This window comes from Neomonachus schauinslandi, chromosome 1 (assembly GCF_002201575.2).
Source record: "Neomonachus schauinslandi chromosome 1, ASM220157v2, whole genome shotgun sequence".
Lineage (NCBI taxonomy): Eukaryota > Metazoa > Chordata > Mammalia > Carnivora > Phocidae > Neomonachus > Neomonachus schauinslandi.
Window position 1 is genome coordinate 163,638,024 of NC_058403.1, and position 23,956 is coordinate 163,661,979.

Consider the following 23,956-nt stretch of genomic DNA (forward strand, 5'->3'; position numbering starts at 1 on the left):
CTGCCTTTATTCGAGTCGTCTCCCCTGCCTCACGTGCCATCCCGCGTGCAGTCCCCAGGAGCCCCGGGAGCCCCGGGAGCCTGAAGCAGCTGGTCCAGGGCGGGCTGCAGGGCCCGGGACACTTGCTTCGCCCTCTCCCCGAGCCGCCCGGGACGGGGGGCGGCAGGCCCCTGCAGGGTCCCCAGGAAGTCGGGCAACTGGGAGGGCAGGGAGAAGACCGGTACGCTGCGGAAAAGGGCGGGCACGGCCTCCGAGTGGAGCAGTCCGTCGAAGTAGGCCCCCACGTAGCGGCCGGGCGCCCGGCCCTGCAGGAAGTCGGGCAGCACGCAGCTCAGCGAGGCGGCAAAGGCGTCATGCGGGCCGTGCGGGGCGGACGCTGCCGCCCCGTCCTGCAGCCACTCGTGGCACAGCGCCACGGCCCCGGGCGAGAAGAGCAGGACTACCACGCCGCCGTCCTGCAGCGTCTGGCGCCGCTGCGCGTGGAACCAGGCGAGGGGTCCCTGCGCACTCAGTTCACGACGGCTCCAGAGGTCCACGGCCACCCGCAGCGGCAGCTGGCACAGCGCCGAGGCCAGGGCGCCCACCAAGCGCTCGAAGCCCGAGTCCTCCGCCGAGTAGAGGAGCAGAGCCGCGCGGCCCCTGGGGGCAGCTGCCAGAGAGAATAGAGGGGAAAGGAAGACGTGAGAGGGCCCGAGGCCCGGCCCGCTGGGGGCGGCCCCCCGCCCGGCACTTGCTCACACTCACCCCCCGCGCGGAGGTCCTCCTTCAAGAGCCTCAGCCACCCTGTTAGGGGAGAGGGGCGGGGCGGCCCATGAGTTCCGCCGCCACCTTCTCGAGGGGAACTCCCAGCCCTGGGGGGGTCGGGAAGTGCTCACCTTTCACGTGGTCCTTTTTGAAAAGGAAGAGAAGGAAAAGCACAGAGGCCAAGAGTAGGCAGGCCAGCCACACCAGGGCCCAGCGCTGGTGAACGTCTAGGCGACCCAGGGGAGAGGACAGCCTAGTTAGGTACCTCACACTTTCAACCCACTTCACGAAGGAGAAAACTCATTTAAAAGATCTCTGGGGCTGCCATGTGGCGACTGAACTGGCTCAGAGGAATATGGAAAGATTTCTCCCAAATCCACAGCATATAGTGTCAGAGTCAATATATGGACATAGATCCATCTATTTGGGTGAACTTGGACAAGTCACTTCACCTTTTGCCTCAATTTTCATCTCTGTAAAACTGGGTTCACAATAGTACCTACTTCATAGGGTTGTTGTGAGGACTACATATATTAATACACACAAAGCACTTATGCTGGGCATAGTAAGTGCTCAAATGTCAGCTAATATTGTCTCCTGAGCCTAGGGTTGCTGGGCCTTTGACCTCACTCTCTTGATGACTCCAACAGCCTTCTAACTGGAGTCCCTAACCTCTTTTTTACCTCCAAGTCCTTCACTACATGGCAGCCCCAGAGATCTTTTTAAAATACAAATCTGATTATAGCCTTTCAGGAAACTCCCACTGCTCTTAACATAAAATCCAATTTCCTAGGGGGCACCTGGGTGGCTTAGTCCATTAAGGGTCCGACTCTTGATTTTGGCTCAGGTCAGGATCTCAAGGTTGTGAGATCATGAGTGTGGACTCTGCTTAAGATTCTTTCTCTGCCCCTCCCCTCTCTTTCAAAAAAAAAAAAAAATCCAATTCCTTGCATCGGCTCCCAAAGTCCTAGATGGCCTTCGCATCCTTGTGATAGAGGTCTGCCTTCTAAGATCCTCCAGCCACCCTGGCTACCTTGGAGTTCCTCAAAAAAACATCTCTCCCCCCTTCACCTAGCTCAGCCTTCAGAACAGCCAGAACCTTTTCCTGGCCTCACCCCACCTAAATCAGTTCCCCAGTATATGCATTTATGGATTTGGACACTTTATAGTGAATGCTTCAATAGCTCACATTTACTCAATGTAAGTGATTGTTTAGCTAATGTCTTTCTAGCCTTCTATGGCTGCGGTGGGGACAGGGATTGTGTCTTTTTGGTGATGCTTGAATCTCTGTAAGCTCTCTTCTTGGTTTTTGAATGAAGGAAGGAATGTCCCTCTGATTGATCTGAGCCAGAGAAGGACAAGGCCATTGCACGTGCCCTGTAGGAATGTCTAGATTCCAGCTCTTGGTACTGAGGGGAAGGGCAGTTCTTGTAATACTCACACTTGTCCATGGGGCAGGCCCATAGTGCTCTCAGGTCATCTTCCCACAGCTGTAAGACACAAACAAAACCAAGGCCACAGCCCCAGAACACCCACCAAGTTCTGGCCAGCCTGATCTCCAAATTCCCAGCCTCAACTATGCATACTTCACACACATACACACACACACACTGTAGGTCCCTGCAAGCTGCTCTGCCTTTGATCACGCTATGCCTGCTCCATGCCAGATCTGGCCCATGTGAAATCACCCTTCCTTGAAGCTCTCCCTGGAACCCAATACTTAGCACATATGAATTTGGTTATCTGTTTACTGTTTTCTAGCCAGCAGTGAACAACTTGGGAACAGGAACTATGCTTCTTCAATTCTTGGCTTCCCCAGGGCTGGACACAAAATAAGCAGAAATAGATGGTGAGTGGGTACTAGAGGGACAGTGAGGAGGCCCCTGCCTAGGAATAGTGAGAGTTTCCCTGGTACCTTCAGCTAGGCACAGGAAAAGATGGAAGAAGTTAAATACAGAGTTTTAGGCCTATTGGCCCTGGGCATTGGGGCAGGGCCCTCCTGCCACCTACTCACCTGCAGACACTGGCCTGACTGCAGGTCTTGTAGTAACTGCTCTCCAAGGCGAGCAGCCCTCTGCCAAGCCAAAGGGAGGCTGTCACCTAGGGGCACCACACTTAGGAGACCATCAAGCTGCAGCTGAGCAGAATAGTGGTGGGGAGGGGCTAGAGACTTGTAAGAGGTCACTAAGAACGGGGTCTAGGTCTGAGTCACCCCCACATTCCCAGAGACCAGCACAGGGTCTGGCACAGAGGAGGGGAAATCTGAGGCCAGGCTTGAGATGGAACTGGAAAGGTACATGGAGGAGGGTCCCCTCATCCTCACCGTGGAGGCCCTGCTGAGTAGTGGGGTGCAGCCACTGGGCTCCAAGGCACAGAGTGATCTGTTGTCCTGGGGGCCTCGTGTCTCTACCAGCAGCATATCATCCTTGAGGGCCCCAAGGGAGTCTGGAGGGGTGAGAGCCCATTCTGAGTGAGACCCAACTATGCTGGAGGCGGCCACTTGCCCCCACCCCTTCCCATGCCTGACCTTCACCCCCATGAGGTGACTCTTCTAGGGTTCACCTCTATTGCAATAGCCCTGCCCCAGCCTTCCCCAGGCTTCACTCACCAGCCCACAAGCACTCCTGTAGCTGCAGCTTCTCCCAGCTGCTCACCTGCTTAGAAGGAGCCAAGGTTAGGGGCACAGGGAAAAGCAAGAGGCAAGGCCACAAAGAAGAGAAGAGAAGGACAGTAAGGGGAGGCCTCTCTGGCCGGGGTGGGGGGGGGGTGGGCGCGGGGTTCTGCATCCTGGACCTAATGTTAGGCAGATCAGGGTTCAAGGCTAGGTGATTAAGAGATGCTTTGTTTTTCTCAGCCTCAGCCTTGTGAGGGCATCTGTGCTAATGAGTCTTATGACCCTACATTAGCTCTTTTCATGTCTGGCAAAGCACTTCCTACACTCTTTCTCATCTAACCACCCTCACCAAGAGGCCTCATCTGACCACTCCACTTGGATACTGTATTATTCACTCAGTCTGAGTCTTCCTCCACTGTTTTCTTTTTAAGATTTTATTTATTTGTCAGAGAGAGAGAGCACAAACAGGGGGAGTGGCAGGCAGAGGGAGAAGCAGGCTCCTCCGCTGAGCAGGGAGCCCAATGCAGGACTCGATCCCAGGACCCTGGGATCGTAAACTGAGCCGAAGGCAGACACTCAAACAACTGAGTCACCCAGGCCCCCCTTTCTCCATTAGAACATAAGCTCTATAGGGTGGGAATATTTATTGGTTTTATTCACTACTGTGAAGTAGTTACTATCATCCCCATTAAACAGATGAGGAGACTGATGTTCAGAGTGGTGAAGTGACTTGCTCAGGGTCCCACAGCACTGCTAAATAAATAGTACAACTCCCAGAGGTAGCCCATAACAACTTTGCTCCAGTGACCCAAGGATAAATTGGGTCCAGAAGACAGTGAATTATCTGGGGGGGTCCACTTGGGGTCCTGCCCCTAGCCCAGAGCTCTTGTGCCCCTTCTTACCTGGACACAGAGGTTGGGGTGGGCATTCAGCAATGGCAACTGAAGTGTTTTCTGTGGAAAAAAGGGTCATGGGTGAGGTCAGGAAATGTGCTCCCCTGAGCTCCCCTTCCTTTCCTGATGCCAGGAGCCTCCCACCGCTTCACTTACATTTACAGTGACATTTGCTCGGGACAGCGGTGGGACCAGCGACTGGCAGGGGCCGCCGCCTGGTGCCTGCCAACACAGAGTGGCCTCAGCAAGCAGTGAACAGGGTGCATTTAGCTGCCAGCCCCGGGGGGGCAGTAGCCTCAGCCGGGCTGCACGCCAGAGGTTCCTGTGTGCCCGGGGATCTGCAAGGAAAGGGCTGGGTCACTGAGCGCCCAGCATGTGTCCACCTACACCATTCCCACCCTGGCCCCAGCCCTGGTCTTCTCACCCTCCCTAAAGGGGCAGAGGCTCGTCCTGACAGAGTCAGGCTCTAGAGGCCACACCTGGAAAAGAAACAGGGTTCTATTAGTCCATTCAACCCAGCTGACCCTCCAAGAGTATGTGCCAGGCCCTCTGCTAGGCACTGGGGATGCATTCATTCAACTAATATTTAATCAACACTTGCCCGGTCTTTCTGCCCTTTGTAAAGCCCTAGAGTTGCACACATTTATTTTTCCAGCAAACCCTATACCAATATCTGGCAACACCTTCATTCAACAGACCTTTAATGAGTACCTACTCTGTGTCTAAGCACCATAGTAGGCAGTGGGGATGTTGATAAATCCACAGTCACTTTATGTGAACCTACTATATGCCAGGTACTGTGCTAAGTGTTTATATACATATATAAATATAGTAAACTATATATATATAGTAACCTATACCCGCTGTGTGGGGCTCGAACTCATGACCCTGAGATCAAGAGTCACATGCTCTATCAACATGAACCAGCCAGGCACCCCATTTCTTTCAATAAACTTTTAAAGCACATCTATTCTGTGTTTAGCCCTGTGGTAAGCAGTAGAGATAATACATTAATCTATTCAGCAAACTTTTAATTAAGACCACCTACTATGTGGCAGGCATTGTGCTTGGCAGTAGGGATGTTTATATCAGAGCAAACATTTCATGAACATCTGTTATGTGCTCTATCACAGTGCTAGTTAGTAGAGTTTCATTCATTCATTCATTCTTTTAACAGACTTAATTAGCACCCACTACATGCTAGACATTGTGCAAGTTTCTAGGGGAGTTACTAAATTTGAATTAGGTATTATTTCCTTGCCTTCAAGGAAATTACAAAGTAAGGATAAAACATGTATAAATTAATAAACTGATCACTCATTTATTGAGCATCTGTTGTGTGCAAGAAGAAATGAGACAGGTGCCCAAATAAGAAAGGAAGTGATAAATGAACAAGAAAAGACAGAAGTGCAAGAAGATTGGAAGACAGGAGAGGCCAGACAGTTGAGGAAAAGCTTTGGGAAAGAGGTAACATTTGAGCTGGAAGGATTTGGTTGTATAGAAAAGAAGTGAGGGCATTTCAGGCAGTGGAAATGACAGGCATTAATGTCAGAGATAAAATAGATGGGACCTGATCACCATTTAAATGTGCAATCAGAAGAGGAAAGACAGGTGCCTGGCTGGCTCAGTTGGTAGAACATGCGACTTCTGACCTCAAGGTTGTTAAGTTCTAGCCCCACGTTGGCTGTAGAGATTACTTAAAAATAAAATCTTAAAAAAAAAAAAAAAAGAAGAAGAGGAAAGAGCCAACATATAGAAGCTTGGATACTTCCTTTTCTAACAGTCCTATGAGGCTGGTATTGTTATTTCCATTTTATAAATAAGAAACAGGCTCAGAGAGGTGAAGTGACTTGCACAAGATCACACAGTTAGCAAATGGCAAGAGTCAGGATTCAAACTGTCTGAGTTCACAGCACATGCTCTACTTTCCAGAAGAGTACAAAGAGGCAATTGGAGGATTAGGGGAAGCCTTCAAGGAGGAGGTGGCATTTGAATGGGGCCATGAAGAACAAGTAGGAGTTCTGTGGCTAGAGGATCAGGAAGAGCATTCAGAGACTGCAACAGGCAGAAGACAGGACAGCAAAGGTCAGGAAAGGACTAGTCACCTTAGGGAGCAACAGTTCCGACCTCAAAGAGGAATATGGAGGATGGCAAGACAAGGAGGGTAACGGCCACCCCCCTCACCAATTCCCCAATCCCCTTCCCCTGGCACCTAGCTGGACTCTTCTCTTACCTGAATACAAAGGCAGGGAAACAGGTCTGTGTGGTTCAAAGTAATGTTCTGTGGCCCGGTCTGTGGGACAAACAGGAGGCGAGAAGTTGGAGAAGATGAGGAGCAGGAAGGCCGGAAGCCAAAGTTGAGGAAACCAGGCAGGCAGCAGTGCCGCCACCAAGGTTCCTTGCTTGGGGTGTGGGTCGCTATATCCTCCTCAAGGGTCCCCTCTGATAATGCGCTCGCATCCTTAGCATGGGCCTCAGCCTAGAGTGGGAATGGACTTGGGGAGGGGGAGGCCTCACCAGGTTGCTGTGCCACCAGGGTTTTGTAGGGCCCTGGACCTGGTTCCAGTACAGGGAGAGGCCAAAGTGCTGCTCCTCAGAGACGTCCAGCACCAGGTGCACATCATCGCCATCGGCAGACACACTGAGCCAGGGCAGGGCTGGGGGGAGGCAAAGAGAGGGGGACTTCCTTCACCTCTTCTGCATACCCACCCCTGGCCATGCCCCTCCAACTGACCCTTTAGTTTCCTTCATATCCCTGAGACTGGAAGACCCCTGGAGGTGAGAGCCTGTGTCCTCATCTCTGACCAGACTTTGTCCCTAGCAGCCAGCCCAGTATCTTGACACAACTCTGCTCCTTCTGCAACCAGAAGGATCCTGTAACCACTGTAAGATATATCATCCTCCTCTGCTCAGAACCTTCTGATGACCCCCTGCCAAATTACTCCCAGAGTAAAAGCCAGAGTCCTTACAATGGCTTGCGAGACCCTACCCACTCTAACCTCATTTCCTAGCACTCTTGTCCTTAATTAATCTGCCACAGACACGCTGTCCTCTTTGCTCATACTTAAACACACCAGATATACTCCTGCTTCAGGCCCTTTGCACTGGCTCTTCCCTCTGCATATGGAATGCTTTTCCCTCAGATACCCACAGGGCTCCTCCCATACCTCCTCAGGGGTTTGCTCACCAGAGGGAAGCCATCCCTGACTGCTGCAACCCCCAACTCCCTTATCCTCCTTCCTTTCCCCAAATCTTCTCCATCACACTAGTCACATCTTATTGCATAGTTCACACCTCCATGTGTTTATTGTGTCCTCCATCACCCCTATCCTGACTCTGACTCTCATCTAGAATGTCCTCTCTGTAAGGCAAGGATTTTTGTCGGTTTTGTTTATTGACTTATCTCCAGTGCCTAGGATTATTTCTTGGGCAGAGTAACTACTCAATAAATATCTGTTGAATAAGTGAATCAGTGTCTACTGAATGAATGAAGACACGAGATGCATGATGTGTATTTGTGTCCTCAAAGCTCTGGTGCTGAGTAGTCTCTAATGAATTACCAAAGAGGCAGGCCAAACTTAAGGAACCAAAAAGGAAATAAAATTGAAAAAATTTAAGAGTTTGGGGTGCCTGGGTGGCTCAGTTGGTTGGGCATCTGCCTTCGGCTGAGGTCATGATCCCAGGGTCCTGGGATCCAGTCCCACGTCAGGCTCCCTGTTCAGCGGGGAGCCTGCTTCTCCCTCTGCCTGCCGCTCCCCCTGCTTGTGCTCTCTCTCTCTCTGACAAATAAATAAAATCTTTAAAAAAAAATATTTAAGAGTTCAAAAACAACACTGCTTATATCTTGATTATATCTTGATAGTTACGCAAGTGTATACATATGTAAAAATTAACTGAGCTGGACTTTAAAAGTAGTGCACTTTACACACTTTTCTGTATGTGTATTATACCACAGTAAAAAAGAAAATACAACACGAAAAATGAACAAAGCTAAAATAAAATTCAAATAGTGCCTGGGAAAAATCATCAGAGCCTTGACTTTCCTAGCCCTTATTTTATGGTTTAATATTATTTTTATTTTGATATATAGTAGATAGTGGGGTGTACCATAATCTTGACAATACTTTGGGCCTCTAGATGTCCCTGGTACTAGTAAATACATTTGTTATAAAGAGTGAGAGATTCACCTTCATATTCCCAACGCCTGGCACAGAGTAGGAGCTACTGCAGATGTGTGATGAATTAATGAGCGCTATGAGCATCTGGATTGTGGCAAGCCCAGACCTGAAGCCACCTCCAAGGGTCCCTCACACTCCAGACCCTGCCCCTCCCTCCTTCCAGCCCTACTGGCCATAGCCCCTACCCCAGCAGCTCTGGATGCTGTCCCGGACTTCAAGCCCCTTGCAGTCTGAGGAGAGATCACAGAAAAGCCTCCAGTGGGGCTGGGGGCCAAAGAAAGAAGGGGGGCAATCCAACCCATGGGGAGCACTGGGAAGGGCTCCTTGTCCCTTAAATACCACCCCATCTATCTAGTGCCCAAAGCACCTTCCTCAGGCATTGGGAAGCAATATCACCTGGGGAGAAGAGACAGAGGAACAGATTCTGGGGAAGATGGGAGCTCAGGCCCCTGCCTATGAGTGGATGGGACTAGGAAGGGGGTGAAAGCAGAATGGCAGTGGCCAGAGGAGAAAGAGACTGGTGGGGAGGGGCAGGACTTGGGGCCCCTGAGGCTCTGGGGCCACTTACCAGGCAACTGTTGTGTGAGGTTGAGTTCCTTCTGGTACCTGGGCTGAGTGTAGGACCAGAGTCGCACCTCAGCCCCCAGAGCAGCCTCAAAGCAGTCAAATACTACAGAACCCTGTGAGGAAAGGAGTGGCGGAAGGCTGGTGGTATAGGGCTCAGAATACGGGCCAAGGGCTCTGAGCTTCTCCGTGGACCACTCCACTCACCTCCTCCCCCAACCAATGACTCTATACTGTAAGGCCCGAAATTCTCCCACTAGTGTTTCCTTTAAAAGCCCCTAGCTCTAAAGCACACACCCTCAGTAGGGGTATCAGCTGCGCAGGGATAAGGGCCGTAGCTATCTGAGTCCCTGTCCCCACCCTTGTTGTCCCACATCACGTGGCCAAAGCTAAGGTGATCAGATACCCCAACACAAATGTGGGACACCCCTTCCCACACCCAATGCCTCAGTGGTCCTCACAACTACCCTTTGAGGTGGACCAGCAGATTTTCTCCCATTCTACAATTTTCCAGGCAAGAGGAGATTGGCTGGGAGCTGGGGGCAGGAGGGGAAGTCAAAGGGTTTGAGTGATTTGGCCCAAGTGGAGCTACATCTTCCAAACACATGTGGCCTCCTGAAGTAGGGAGAAGCCCCAACACCCCACACCACAGTCAACACACAGGGCAGACATGGTATAGCAGGAAGTCCAGAGAAGTGGATCCAGCCCACAGCCTTCCCCTCTCCAACCTCAGTTTCTCTCTCTGGAAAATGAGGGTAATAATAATGCCTAGTTCATGTGTACCTCTGACGATTACAAAAGAAAGGGAGAATGAAATCTCCTGAGACCCTTCAGTGCTGGGCATTACATCAGCTGTTTTACACATACCAACTCATCTTTTCCTCACAACAGCCATATGAGGTAGGATTATTCTTATTCCCGTTTTACAGACAGGAAAACAGAGGCGTAAAGGGCAGAAAGGGCTTGCCTACAGCCCTGCCAGAGTCAGCACACAGACATAACACGCACACGAGAGCACTTCAGGACGTCATACTTAGAAAACGGCTACTGCTACGATTATTATTTCGCATACCACAGACTGACCAGGCTGCGCGAGGGCAGCACGCACTTGCACCTCCAGCAGGACGCAGCGGGCAGTGGGGTAGGCCTGGAAGGAGAGCACCACTTGGGCCTGGAGAAAGGCTGTGAGCAACAGGGCGGGGCACTGGTCAGGCTCCAGGGCCGCAGGCAAGGCCCTGGCTTGGGGCAGTTGGGCCAGCCGGGTTCTCCTCACCGTTCCTAGGCTCCTCAAGCTCCGGATCAGCTGCTATTCCAAACTTGTCCTCATCTTTAGGCTCTTCCCAGTGCCCTAGAAGGACCCGAGAACAAGGCCCAGGTCAGGCCCCAGCTCTGGGCCGGCTTTGGGCTTGGCTTCCTTCCTGAAAGCCCAGTGCTGAGAAGCAGGGGCCAGGCCGACCTGGGGGTCCTTTGGCCGGTGTTCTCCAGGAGAACACTGAGGATGCACAGGACCGCCTGACAGATTCCCCAGTCCTTGTGCCCATCCCAGACACGCTGACATGTGCACATACAGTTAGGGGATGACCTGCTCACCATGCACAGCCAAGTGGATGGCCACACGCACGCAGAGGTCACAGTCAGTCTCCTGGTGGCACCTCAGCACCAGCTCTGTCTGCAGGCGCGTGGGCACCAGCACAGGGCCCGGGGCAGACACGATGCTCCCAGGCAGGCAGAGCACGTCACCATCTGTGCACGAAGGGTGGGGTGGGAGCTGAAGCTGTTCATCATCCAGAGGTTAGTTGCACCTGACACCCCCAGAGGGCCAAGGAGCTTTGGGCTCTTTCCTGGGCTGAGGGTGGGTGGTGGGGGCAGAGAACTGGAACATCTCCCCTCCCTCCGCCAACCTGGGCAGTTCTTTCCTTTCCAAAAGTACGGCTACTCACCCCAGAGGTGGCAGGAAAGACCCTGGGAAGGAGGTAAAGACGAGTCAGAGTTTATGCCACTGAATCTAGCCATTTTTTCCCTGCCTCGTATATCTGCCCACCCTTCTGGGGCTCCCCATTCAAGCCCCTCCCAGGAGAGAACAAATCCAGCTCTTGCCCCCTCCCCATTCTTCTCTTATCCCACAGCACCAGACAGACCAGCCAGGGCAGTTCTGGTGGTAGTGACAGTGACAGGAGCCAGGCTAGGGCCTCCGATAGGCAGCAGACTGAACCCTGAGCTGTCCCCAACCCTCCCAGTACCCCAGACTTACTGGAGAGCAGCGGGCAGTGTCCTGAGGCCCCATAAGCTTCTCCAAAGAGAGGACCATGGGGCTTCGGCCCAGTGCCAAGGACAACAGGAACCAAGGCACAGGCATCTTCCAGGTACCAGGAGGCACCAAGGCCCAAGGCCCTGTCCTGCCCCCCCCAAAGGGGGGGGCAGACACCATACCTCTGCTCCCACTCAGCCCCAAGCCTGTGGGCACGAGGGGCCGGAATCCCTCTTCAGCCTGGGGTCCCAGTGCGGGCTTGAGCACCCCCTCTCCCGGGAGTCCTGAATCCTGTCCCCGTCCAGCCGGAGTGCTTTCGGTTTGGCTCCCGGCAGGCAGCTGGCTGTTCCCGCCCCGCCCTGTCCCTCCCACCAACACCAGGCCTGGGAGCCAGCAGCCTTGGACTGGGGTGGTGGCCTCCTCTCCTTTCCCTCTCCTCCTCCTCCTTCTCCGCTGACACCTGGCTGGGAGGGGCCCCCGAAGAGGGTGGCGGCATCACAGCTGAGTGAGGGAGCTCTTACTCACCTTGGGAGTCCCTAAGGAAGAGGGCCTGGGCAATGCTGGGGCATTTCCACTGCCACCATGAATCCGGGATTTTGGTGCCCATTAGGTTCCCTCATACAGGGCACCCCCGGTCCCTTCACACATCTGCCCTGGGACTCAGTGACCCTTTATGGGACAGGAGCTCTAAAGGCAGGGACAAAGGGTATCAGAAAGTGGACTTTTCACCACTTCCTGGCCTCTGCTCAAGTGTGGTAGGGAGGGAAGGAACTCAGGACTCAGAGCCAGGCAGACAGGGGTCCCATTTGTGCTGTTGCCATGGGCTGGCTGCATGTCAAATGGACCTTTCTGAACCTGTTCACAGTGAGGATCAAGATTTCCAGGTCCTCCTTTGCCTTTTCAGAGGCTTTGCTTGTGAGAATGTGAAGGATGTGGTTGTGGGTGTGGACATGGAAGACTGGAGCCCACAAACAGAGGCATAACAATCCCCAGGCAGGGCTGTGCTGACCCCTCCTGCAACTCAGTACCCTGGGCACCCTAGAGAAGCACACCGTGTCTCTTAGCTTATCCATTATGTTGGCCTTTATTCATTTTTCTTGACCTTGGTTTCTACTGTCCCACCTCCGCCCTGGACACCCAGGGCCAAAACCTCTTTACCTGGGTCAGGCTCCCTCCCTCCCTCCATCCCCTGGGCAGGGCTCCAGTCCGGGAAAGCAGTATCCCTGCCCCGCCCCCCACCAAAGGGGTTTTCTCCCCTCCCCCCCACCCCCACTGGAGTTACGCCTCACTCAGAATGGCCATCGCTCCGGCCTCCCCTACCTCTGTCCCACACCTCTCTAGCTTGGACTGGAGCATGTGCAGACTACTCTTCCTGGAATTTTGAAGAAAAGAAGTGGGAAGATTCCCCCACCCCCAACAGAACTGGGAGCAGTGGAGCCCTCAGTAAACAGCGACTCTCCCTGCTGGTTCCGAAAGGGTAAACAGGAGGAAGAAACCAGACACGTAGGGAAGGGTCTGGGACAGCGAGGGAGGTGCTCTGCTCCCAGGCTAGCAGACAGAGCATAAGGATTTTTGGCCAGTAGTCCTGAGGAGGCACCCCAAGGATTCTAGGGTAGAAGGCTCATTCAGGGGATCCAGCCAGTACCCCTACGCCTGCCTCTGCTCAGCCTCGGTGGGCAAAATTTGGCGGCCTCGCGTTCCAGCCGGTGGCACAGCTCCAGGCGACCCCGCAGGCAAGGCCGATCCCCGAGGCGGCCTCGGCTGGTGGCTTCGGCGGAAGGCCGTGCGTCTAGCGCCCGCAGCAGGCGTGGCAGGTCGCGCAGCAGGCGGTAGCGGGGCAGGGCGCGCAGTGGCGGGGGAATGTCGCCCTTGGCACAGAGGCGACTGAAGTAAGCCAGCAGTAGCAGGGGGCGCGGGGCGGCGCGGAGCAGGGCGCGCAGGGGCGCCGAGTGGGGATCCCGGGCGCGGGCTGGACTGGGGCCGGCACTGCTCCACAGAAGCAGCACGGTGCCCCGCTCCCGCGCCACGCGCGCCCGCGCCGCCCACAGCCACGGCAGCGGGCCCACGCGCGCCACGCGCGTCCCCTCCCACAGGTCCACGATCACGTCGCGCCCGCCGCCCAGCGCCGCCCGCAGCAGTTCAGCCAGTGCTCCCACCAGGCGCCGCTGCGCCTCCGAGTCCGCCACGTGCAGGAGCAACACCGGCCGCGCTCGGCCAGGGCCTGGGGGCGGGAGCAGCAGATGAACAGGGTGGGGGGCTAAGGGAGAGCCCAGCACTTCCCCTCCTCTACTCCACCCCCATTCTACCCCTCCTCCCCGCCTTGGGGCTAACTCATCCGGTGCCCCACCTGGTTCCTTATCTGCACTGGGGGTGAGTACCCAAGGCAACTTTAGCCTATAGGGTGTCTTTGGCCTAATTAGATAAAAGCGCCCGGAAGGGGCCAGGTCTAGGGCGCCAGGCTTGGCGGGTGCAGCGCCCGCTGGATTTACGCCTTACTGGTCTCTTCCCAGAGACCATGAACAGTGAACCATCTGCTCAGAGGGACTTTTGCTCTGCCTTAACCACTCCTGACCACTAGGGGGCCTGAGGCTCACCACCTTGGGTAGCAGAGAGCCTGCCGCAGCAGCAGGGGCATGGCTCTTCCGCAAGGGAGCCTAGGCAGGGGAAGGGTGGGGGGGCAACTAGCTTAGGCACTGGGCAGATCTGAATCCTCAGGTTACCCCCAGAGTGAGCTTACCTGACAGTGGGCGCCGGCGGGTGAAGACCAGAACAATGCCCAACAGGGTGGCGAGGGCCAGCACTGCCAGGATCAAGAGCCCCAGATGTCTATGAGAGACTGAGTCAAGCAGGGTGAGGCCAAGCCAGGCTCCTCAGGGCCCAACCTCCTTTTTATCCCACCCCTCCTCTCCCAAGAACTCACCATCTGGACACAAGAGGTGCTTCCAGGAAAACTGAACATCTGACCTCCACACCTGAGGGCACAGAGCCCCCCCACTGTGAGCCAGGGTAGCCCCTCCTCCCAGGGGAAGTTGAGTGGGGACAGAGAAGGGGAGTCCCCCTAGATAGGGAATTTCTCCAGCGCAGGGTTTGTGTTTGGTCCAGCTCTGGCTGGGCACACAACAGGTCAAGAGTGGCAACCCAAAAAATAAACTTGAAGTTGGCCAGGGCGTCCATGAGGACCGGGAAGGCACAGGCCCTGAATGAAGTAATCAGATGCCACTGAGCTCAAGCGCATTGTCACCATGCCTGAATGTGGACACAGAGTACCAGGTTTTCTGATTTTTCCAGGAGAAGCCAGAAATCAGCTTTTTAAAATATGACCTCTCCAATATTTAAATGGTAGCAACTCATTCCAATTTCAAACACCATGCTGGCCAAACCAAACATTTTTGCAGACTGGATTTGCGCCATCTGCCACCTGTAGAGTAGATGCTAGGGGGCTGTGTACAGAGTGAGGGCAGGATTCCTTACCAGGACACAGCTCCCTGGCTTCAGGAAGGGAATGATGAGATCTAGTGTCACTGGGCTTGAGCCCTGAGTCTGTGGGAACAAAGAGCAGAATGACTGTCCCCATAGAGTCAAATCTGGCTCTGTCCAGTCTGAGTCTTTGCCCACACTCTTCTTCCTTTCTACCCTACCCCCCTCACCCAAATCCTACCCAGGCTTAAGGCCAAGTGTCACTGCTGACAAGAAACAAGTCTTCCGGGATGCCTGGGTGGCTCAGAGGGTTAAGCATCTGCCTTCAGCTCGGGTCATGATCCCAGGATCCTGGGATTGAGTCCCGCATCGGGCTCCTTGCCCAGAGGGGAACCTGTTTCTCCCTCTGCCTGCTTCTAGCTCTGCCTTTATTTATTTGAGAAAGAGAGTGAAAGAGCACAAGCAGGGGGAGAGGCAGGCAGAAAGAGAGGGAGAAGCAGGCTTCCCACCGAGCAGGAAGCCTGACGCGGGGCTCGATCCTAGGACCCAGGGATCATGACCTGAGCCAAAGGCAGACGCTTAACAACTGAGCCACCCAGGCGCCGCCAAAATAAATCTTAAAAAAAAAAAGAAGTCTTCCCCCTGCTTCATTCTCAACCATCCCACTGATCATTCCCAGATCAGGCAATCAGGCACACATCAACAAACATGCTCTGGGTGTCTACTTTGCGTCAAGCCCTGAATAAGAACACACAGATGTTGTCTCTGTCCTCCAGCAGCGCATAAACCAAGGAGCCTAACTATATAACCTGCCTTCCTTCTCTGTCCCGCATATCTGAAGGGATGGCTTGTTCACTGGAAAGAACCTAAGTTGTGAAGTCAGACCACAGTTTAAAAAGTCAGGTTTAACTATTGCCTTTGTGGTTCCTAGCTGTGTGATCTTTGTATGTATAGGTTCTCTCCCTCCCTGACCCTCAGTTTCTTCATTTGTATATGAGGACTAATAATCTTTATTTTACTGGGTTATTGAGAGCATCCCATGAGAATATGCATGTTAACACCCTTTATCATACACAGTGCAGGGTGTATTCCTTCAGTAGTAGTAGTTATTATTACACTGTGGACTCCTTAAGGGCAGAGACTGTGTTATATACTTTTCTTGTATCTCCCAGGGCCTAATACAGGGTAGGCACAGAGTAGGGATTCAATAAATGCATGCTAAATTGGACAGAATTGATCGCCATCTATATACAGGCAGGATATGGCTCCATCCTATGTTCTGGGTGTTGGTTAGGGAGTTGACCAGAATCTCCATCCAGCAGATGCTAACGCAGTGACTCTCAAACCATGGCTGAACTCAATGAAGGTGGTCTTCTCCCAGCTCACAGAAACAAATGAGTCCATGGATTTAGCTCTCAATTTTAGGTTATCCCATGGGACTTTGTCTTAAATCTTAAGCACGGCTTGGTGTTAAATCTTAAACATTCTTAAACATTTGCTACCACCTATCTGCTTGGGAGCTCTCATAGAATGCAAGACAAATAAGCAAGCTACAAGTGAGCGTTTAAGAAAGAATTGGAAAGAGCTAGTCATGCTTAGTCAGATTGGCGCTGTGGTTTGACGGATATATTTAATTGTGGTTTTTATATCAGATACACAGAAGAGAGTCTGCTAGTCAAACTGTTCTTAGTTCACATAATAAAGTTAAATCTGTCAGTAGTTCACAGTATTCTGCAAAGAGCACCTCAGCTTCCAGGGGCTCTGCTTCCCAAAATAGTCAGGGAAAGTCTGCCAAGTGCCTTGTGGAGACAAACAGGAACACAGGGGTAGAGGAAAGCTGGGTTCAAGAGAGGGCATTGGTACAAAATGTGGCAACAGACTGAGTGGGTCAGAGGACAGCTGGATGTGGGACGGCCAGTCTCTTGCCTCTGTTTATCTCCTGTAAGTTCAGAAACTAAAAGGATTAGAAACTGCTCCATGGAAGGCCTCACTGACTGGCAGAGGAACGAGCTGAAAAAAGGCTGATCAAGTAAATAAATAACCAGATGATATAAGTTAAATATTTGCTGGCCTCCACTTGCTGTGCTCTGAGCAACAAGGGGGGGGGGGGGGGGGGGGTGGGGGGTGAGGGGGGCCCTGGCTAGGCCATACCTGGCTGATGCTGTACACAGGGTGCACCAAGCTGTCCTGCCCCAAGCTTGGTTGGCTCCAGGCAGCACTGAAGGTGGCGTGAATCCTTGAGGAGAAGTGAAGGACCAGCTGCTGGGCCTGGGTATCCATGCTAACATTCCAGGATGGGGCTGCCAGGGTGGGAAAGGGCATCATGGGAGACATTCTGTTTGCAGGAGGTGATAGGAGCTGGGCTGTAGTTGCCAGAGAAATCAGAACAGGGCTCCAGTCTGGCTTGGTCACAGTTGGGTAAGGGTTCAGTGGTGGAAGGGGGTCCCAGCCAGGGTCACTTAACGGCTCACCAGTCCGGTGGGGGCATTCAACATGGCTGCTATTTCCAAACGAGAACTGAGAAATCCAAGAATGGCAAGTCAGCAAGCTCCAGGCACCATCCATACCCCTCCCCATTCACTGTCACCCACGCTTGTACCTTGAAGCAGAGCTGGGGGTGCAGGTCTACGCCCTCCAAGACATACCACTGTGGTAGGAGAAGGGGGTTAGTCAGGGAGCAGGGCCCTGGACCCCAGCCCTGCCCACTCAAGTCCCGGGGGGGGCCTGTCTCACCCCCTCTGACTCTTGAGCCGTGGCATTGGGGAGGTCTTCGCAGATGGTGTGCCAGCCCTGCCTCTGGCAGAGGGAGGCCTCCAGCTTCAGCGGGCAGCGGAGGGTCAGGGCCATGACCATCTGACTGTGCTGGCTGTAGTCAGTAAAGTGCACTGACTTCCAGAAGTCCGAGCCATCTGGGCGGGCGGCAGGCAGGGACAGAGAGTGAGGCCCGGGGAGGCATGGGCCCTGCTTTGGCCTCAGCGTCGTTTTGCATCCCCATCCCCGGGGGCACCAGGGGATGACTTTGTGAAGGTGCCCAGCACGGTTGCTGGTATGTCTAGGTATCCAATAAATGAGCATGCCTTCTCCAGACCTTTTATGACTTTTCCACTTCATTGTCTCACCTCCTTCCTGTGCCTCCATTCTGGCCAGCTCTCTGCTGTTCCCCAAAGTCAAAATCTGCAGATCTTTGCTTAGGTTCTTCTCAGAACCAGGGATGTTCCCCTTGCTACTCTCCTTTAGAAATACTGCCCCTTTTCTGAGCCCACCTCACATGTCACCTCCTGTAAGAGACCTCTGATCAGACCGCCTTCATGGGCTTCTCCCTTTGCTGAGCTCATGGCCTACAGCCCAGTCCTCAATTCTAACAGTGCCCTGGACTTTAGGCTACTTTGCGCTATTCATTTGCTGTGTTTCAGGGCCCTGTCTCTTTAACTTGGGGATGACAACATGCACAGAGCATTTCAGACATCACCAGCCACTTTCACATCCAATATCGATTGCAAGCCTCATCAACGGTTGGAAAGTAAGGCAGGGCAGGTATCACTACTTTACTGATGAAGAAACTGAGTTTCAGAGAAGAATAAGTGAGATGTGACCCCAGGACTTTGGGGCCATCCTCTTAGGACACTACCTCCTGGGTCTCATATTCCTGAACCTCTCACAGCGCCTAGTACAATGTTCAATACTCTGATTTATTGGCAGGTGATTGGTAGATACGGTAGCCCTTTCCCCCAACCAGCTCCAGGGAAAGTGCGTGCATGCCTTCTGGGGGCTTCCTCCACAACACAGGTGTGCAATGTGTGTGCGCGTGTGTGTAAGAGAGACTGGGAGAGGCTGTGAATGCACATGTGCAGCACTTACAGGCTTCAGGCCAGTTCCGGAAGGGACATTTTTTGCGCCTCATGGTGTCCTCTTGCAGGTAGGATGCCTGGGGGGACAGGGGAACAGTCGGGGAGGGTCATAGGAAATTCTTCTCCTCTATCACTCAGACCTGAAACTCCTGGCTTGACCTCGCTCTGATGCAAGCTGCCCGAGCCGGTGGGGCATGGAGGACGGGAAGCTGTGCAGGGTGTGGGCGAGGGTTGGTGGGGCATGACCAGAGTCTAGGAGCAAGATCAGTAAATGGGAGGCTGGGTCCTCTTCTCCCTCGACAGGAGAACCTATCCTCCCCAGAAAGAGGGGAGGTCCACATTCCTCCACTTTTAGCTTCCCTGGCTTCCCACGGAATGCCCTGTATGGACCCCTCCCTCTGGGCCGCCCAAACACCTGGGGGGTTGTCCACCCCGGCAGCTGCTCCCTGCCCCACGTGTCCTTTTGTACCTTCCCTTTTGTCTCCTCCTGGTCGACAAAGTCCCCTGCATTTTCTGTCTAGTCCAAAAAAATCTTAATGCTAGGCCCCTCAGCTTTGTAAGGAGTGGGAGACTGCCATTGAGGGCTCATGGGGATGAGACTTTTGGAGCCATACGGGACGTGGCAGTAGCCACACGTGCCCTCCCCGTCCCCCCCTCCCCCCGTGACTCCTCAGAACACACAGTGAAGGCAACTGTGTATTCTGTCTCTGTGGGCTGAGGCCAGTCTGAACCTAGGAAAGCTGGGTTCGGGTAGGACTGAGGTTGGAATCACCCACCCAAAATATCTCATGTTCAGCAGGACACTTCCATCTCTGACCCAGTGTGTGGCTCACAGTCAAGCTGGTAGCCATCTTCCCAAGCATCAACTCAACACCCAGTCTTTTTAAGACCTGACTTACTGGAGATACGGTTGACCAACTGTGCCTCTGGGAGACCTAGAAGTGGAGCCATGGACAACCCAGACCTTTTCCTCTGCTCACCTCTATGCATAGACAGGGCAGAAGGAATTCATAAGGCAGTTCTACGGCATGGCCCCCAGACACAATTTTCTGTTGACAAAGGAGCAAAAGGAGAGAAGAAATGCCTGATAAAGAGCTTAGGCACCCTGGACAAGGGCAGTAGGAAGCTGGGACCTTGGCCAACACACCCTATTTTTCCTCTTATCTGAGAAATTTCCTTTTGGGGTGGGAGGGCGTGTCCCTGGCTCTGTAGTCTATTATTTGCTCTAGGTATCTCAATATATGGAGTGGGGAGAGGGAGAGAATAGGGAAAGGATGATACATTTATGGAGCCCCTACTGTATGCCAGGTAGGGTGCTAGGTGCTAGAAGCATTAACTCAACTAACTGAACGCTAGCATCACAGTGATCTTCATTTAGAAATGAAGAGAGCTGAGAGCCTCTGAGGTACATCTCAGTCCCTGCAAATGGTACCAACCACATACCAGGGCATCTACAGCAACTGGAGGTTGAAGAGGGGTATGAGGCCTGGGCTGAGTGAATGGGGAACATCTCATTCTCTGAGGGGCTGCAGCAAAAGGAGGGAGATGGAAGGGTACCAAGACAGATGTGACCGCTTCTTGGGGGAACTGAAAAGCCTTCTAAATGCAACCAGGATCTCGCTGAGGGTCTTCTCACTGGGGATATATGCTGTATTCATTTCTCTGCTAGGCATTCATGGTTGCTCCAAGTCTCTCTTTGCCCTTTCCCTTCCTCTCCTCCTAGGTGACAAGGACCCCTGCATTTTCTGTCTAATCCAAAGAAGGCTTAATGCTAGGCACTTCGGACTTGTAGGGAGGTCTTAGACAATGACTGTCCCTCTCTGGGCCTTAGTCTCCCCATGTATACAATGGGGAGGTTCTTTTTGCTCCAGAACTGTGTGACCTGGCTTTTTAAAGGGAGACAACACTCCATACCTGGGAGTCGAAGGGACTGCTCAGCTCCTCACATTCTAGTACCCACTGGTGACAAAGACGCACGCTGACCTCAGGTCCCGGAGGAATGGTCACTTGAATAGCCCGTGCCTCAGGCAGCAAATCAAAGGAGAACTCGGGCCCTGGGGAGAAGGGAGACCTGGTAGCCTTGTCTCTTGGCCTAGGCCTAGGCACCAATACTTGGCTGCACCCATCTCTGGTCACACCCTATGCCTACCTTCATGCCTTTGTGAGCTGGGTCTGGGGAGACCTTCCAATGCCTTTAGATCTGAAGGTTGGGTCCTTTTAGAGCGCAACCCCTTGTGAGAGATGTCTGGGGAGGAGACAGCGATGTGATGACCCTTCTCAGACAGGCAACAGCTACTCAGCAGCTTCCTCTGTAGGCAGAGAACATGGTTGGCCTTAGGCCAGGAATCAGGCTTTTATTCCTGCTTCTGGAACCTGAGGCACCACAGGCAAGTCACTCAATCTTTAGACCTTGCTTTCGCTAACTGTGTAATGGACAGAATAGTCTACTTCATTGCCATGCTTTCTACCTTTCACGTGGCTAGAGAACAAAACAAGAGGCTGGGAATGAAAGGGTTGTGGGGTGGAGGGCAGGGCTGGAACTGGCAGGGGGAGTACCTGAGCAGATGTTGGCATGTTGTGTCTCCTACAGAACCGGAACTTATAGGACTTTTTGTATTTCTGCACCAGGAGGTGGAACCAGCCCTCCCGGAGGCCTGTGTAGGAAAGGACATATTTACTATCCAGCCCTTCACTGTCCCTCTCCTACCTGGAAATGTGGCCTGATGTTAGATAGTAAGTCATTTCAGATCATGGAGCGTAATGGTATCAAGTTCTTTAGTCTTGAAAGTTATGATACAGCCAAAAAAAGATTAATTCCTTAAGTAGAGAAAAAGCTATATATACGCAAAAGTGTCCATTGTAGCACTATTTACAACAGTGAACAATTAGAAACTGCGAATTCTTAAGCAGTGTTTGGACATTTAGCATGTGCCAGGCACTGAGCTAGGCAATGAAAATACAGAGTTGAATAAGAAAGATCGGGGCGCCTGGGTGGCTCAGTGTTAAGGCGTCTGCCTTCGGCTCAGGTCATGATCCCAAGGTCCTGGGATCGAGCCCCGCGTCAGGCTCCCTGCTCAGTGGGAAGCCTGCTTCTCCCTCTCCCACTCCCCCTGCTTGTGTCCCTCTTTTGCTGTGTCTCTCTCTGTCAAATAAATAAATAAAATCTTTAAAAAAAGATCTTACTTTGCAAATAGAATGTAATAATAGTAAACTCATAGAACTAAAACAATTTAATCTCAAGCATCCATACCAGTGGAAAGGAGAAATACCTTCACAAAATGATACAACTGAACCCATGAATATAATTCGTGGTATGCTATTTTAGGGTGACCTGTCTCTGTTGAGGTTGACAATAGGAGAGACATCTGTTCTAGTATGATAAATCCCACTTTCCTCAGCCTGGGCTTCCCCCCCCAAAAAAACCCCTAATTCACATCTCCACTGAGAATAGCCCAAAGGGCTGTTTTTCATACCTGAAGGATCTGACACCAGATGCAGGCACAGATAGGGGCAGAGCCAGAGCTGAGCACACCAAGGCTTTAGGGACACAGGAAAGGCCAACTGGGTATGGCAAGGAATATGGGCAAACCTTCCTGGGAAAGAGGAAAAGTAAATCAAATGGTAAGGTCCAAGGAGGTCCCTCCTGCCTCCGACAAGGTGGACTTGAAGCTGAGATGTGTGGCTTTGGGCAAGTTACGGACTGCTCTAAGCCTCAGCTTCCTTGTTTATAAAGTAGGACTGTTGTCAAGATCAAGTGAGGTAACGTGTGGGAAAATGATTTGTAAATCAGAATGTACCATTAGGTATGAAAGATCGTTGTTGTAGCACTGACAGGAGTGAGGAACCAGTTAAGGGCGAGTGCCTAGAGGTTATCCTGTCTCTCCTTTAATCCTCCCCACAGCTTAGGGGAGGTGCAATCATTTCTACAACCCTGCTCTACCCCTGGGAAACGGGGAGTCAGAGGGGCTAAGTGCACTGCCTTCAGCTACATGTGGAGTATGTGGTGGAAACGCAATGCAAACCCAGGCTTGTACTGATTCTAAACCCTGTGTTTTTTCCTTGATATGCTACTTCCCAAGTTGGGAGCCAAAAATTTGAATGGAAAGTTCGCTAGGGATCTGGAACAAAAGGGACGCAGAAGAGAAGCAGGGCAGGGAATGAGACTCACCAGTGAGAGTGTCTTCCTGAAGGCACAGGGCCCAGTAGGGGCAAGAAAGGAGAGAAGAATTATTAGTAGGGATTCCTATGGGGGTGGGGGATTCTCCCTGGGGTCTTTGCCTCAAATCACCTAATTCCAAGGCCCATAACCTAATAGCCCATCCACTCTGGCTCTTGTCTTCCCAGCTCGACCCTGCCCAGGCCCTCAGCACACAAGAACCTTGGCTACCCCTTCAAGACCAGATAGAGGACACACTGGGGCTGCTACCAGGGCACAGGGACTTGGGAAACATGAGAGGACAGGCAGAAGAGTGCGGAGCTTTACCAGCCTGTGGCAGGGAGATGTCCCTACTGGGCAGCGGCAGCATTACCTTACCATGTGGGAGGCCAGCAGACAGTGGGTGCTCCAGCGGGGCAGGTAGGGGCAGCCAATTCCGGCCGAGGCAGAGAGGCCAATGAGGAGCAGGAGGAGAAGCAGGAGCGAAGCTGCCCATCTGGGGCTCCCCATGGACTTCCGTGGGGTCAGAGCGCCCAGAACATGGCTGCACAGCCCGAAGGTGGGCAGCGGGCCCTTGCTGTGCAGCTGCGGGGAGGGCAGCGAGCAGGAGTCTTCGTCTCTGCCTGCCCTGCCCCGCCCTGCCCCAAAGCTCCTCCTCGATCCTAGATCCTAACCAGCCAGCCAGGCCACATTCCTTCTTCTCCTAGTGGAGGGACAGAAGGACGGTTGCCCCCCAGAAAGCCCTACTGCTCCCACTTGGAGGGCAAAGGGCTCCTGCTCTGGCAGAGAAATAACAGGAAAGAGGCCAGCACAGGGTTAGGGGGATGGAGGGCTGTCCCCACTTCTTAACCCCTCCTACTCCTGCGACACCCTGCAGATCTGACCCTCCCACTAACGCTCTTGGACTTGGAACTTCGTTGGAGATTTGCTTCATCCCCTCACTTAGAGAATTAACGGAACTATTAAGCACTATTCTACAATGGGGTCTGGAGACAGAGGTGACTGAGGCACCGTTTAGAGTTGAGCAGAGCAACAAAAAGTCACTGTAGGATGCACATAAACCTCACATGCCCCCATATGCATCCTACTCCCCACCTGGCTGAACCTCAAGACTATAGCCCAGCTTTCTGTCTCCACCCAGCTCTTCTGGGCAAAGGGCTCCATGCCAAAGGGGCCTCCAGCTTCAAGGATCCCCTAATCACTACCGTCTGCTCAGGAAGCCCCAGAGCACATAGCTGAGCCCTGGAGCTGAGGGAGCAGGCCCCACGCACTGACCTGGTTTCCTGTGGTTTCC

General features: G+C 53.0%; 2 protein-coding genes across 17 annotated transcripts; both read right to left on the bottom strand.

Moving 5' to 3' along the window:
• Nucleotide 1: 1 nt before the first annotated feature.
• On the bottom strand, nt 2–11,590 carry IL17RC (interleukin 17 receptor C). 15 transcript variants are annotated; one of them, XM_021695053.1, is made up of 19 exons: nt 11,245–11,590; nt 10,934–10,955; nt 10,584–10,736; nt 10,267–10,341; nt 10,066–10,175; nt 8,998–9,109; nt 8,615–8,659; nt 6,769–6,908; nt 6,485–6,544; nt 4,676–4,730; nt 4,408–4,589; nt 4,261–4,311; nt 3,353–3,398; nt 3,068–3,189; nt 2,759–2,818; nt 2,186–2,234; nt 876–971; nt 745–783; nt 2–649 (listed from the first exon to the last, which is right to left on the bottom strand). In XM_021695053.1, exons 1-19 carry the CDS (start codon nt 11,419–11,421, stop codon nt 30–32), a joined length of 2,214 nt encoding a protein of 737 aa, XP_021550728.1. In that variant the 5' UTR covers nt 11,422–11,590; the 3' UTR covers nt 2–29. The 15 variants fall into 15 exon arrangements, with proteins under 15 accessions (XP_021550728.1, XP_021550723.1, XP_021550732.1 ...); XM_021695048.1 differs by having other exon boundaries at nt 2,759–2,881; nt 3,353–3,401; XM_021695057.1 differs by lacking the exon at nt 8,615–8,659.
• Nucleotides 11,591–11,624: 34 nt separating this feature from the next.
• On the bottom strand, nt 11,625–23,252 carry IL17RE (interleukin 17 receptor E). Of its 2 annotated transcripts, XM_044921108.1 has the most exons (17): nt 23,036–23,246; nt 22,675–22,690; nt 21,980–22,099; nt 21,063–21,160; nt 20,656–20,815; nt 20,421–20,560; nt 19,487–19,555; nt 18,517–18,583; nt 17,392–17,567; nt 17,258–17,305; nt 17,118–17,175; nt 16,810–16,958; nt 14,713–14,781; nt 14,162–14,213; nt 13,979–14,077; nt 12,887–13,462; nt 11,625–11,928 (listed from the first exon to the last, which is right to left on the bottom strand). In XM_044921108.1, the coding sequence occupies exons 1-17, from the start codon at nt 23,156–23,158 to the stop codon at nt 11,882–11,884; spliced, it is 2,067 nt and encodes a 688-aa protein (XP_044777043.1). In that variant the 5' UTR covers nt 23,159–23,246; the 3' UTR covers nt 11,625–11,881. The 2 variants fall into 2 exon arrangements, with proteins under 2 accessions (XP_044777043.1, XP_021550741.1); XM_021695066.2 differs by lacking the exons at nt 21,063–21,160; nt 21,980–22,099; nt 22,675–22,690 and having other exon boundaries at nt 16,810–17,175; nt 23,041–23,252.
• Nucleotides 23,253–23,956: the final 704 nt, after the last annotated feature.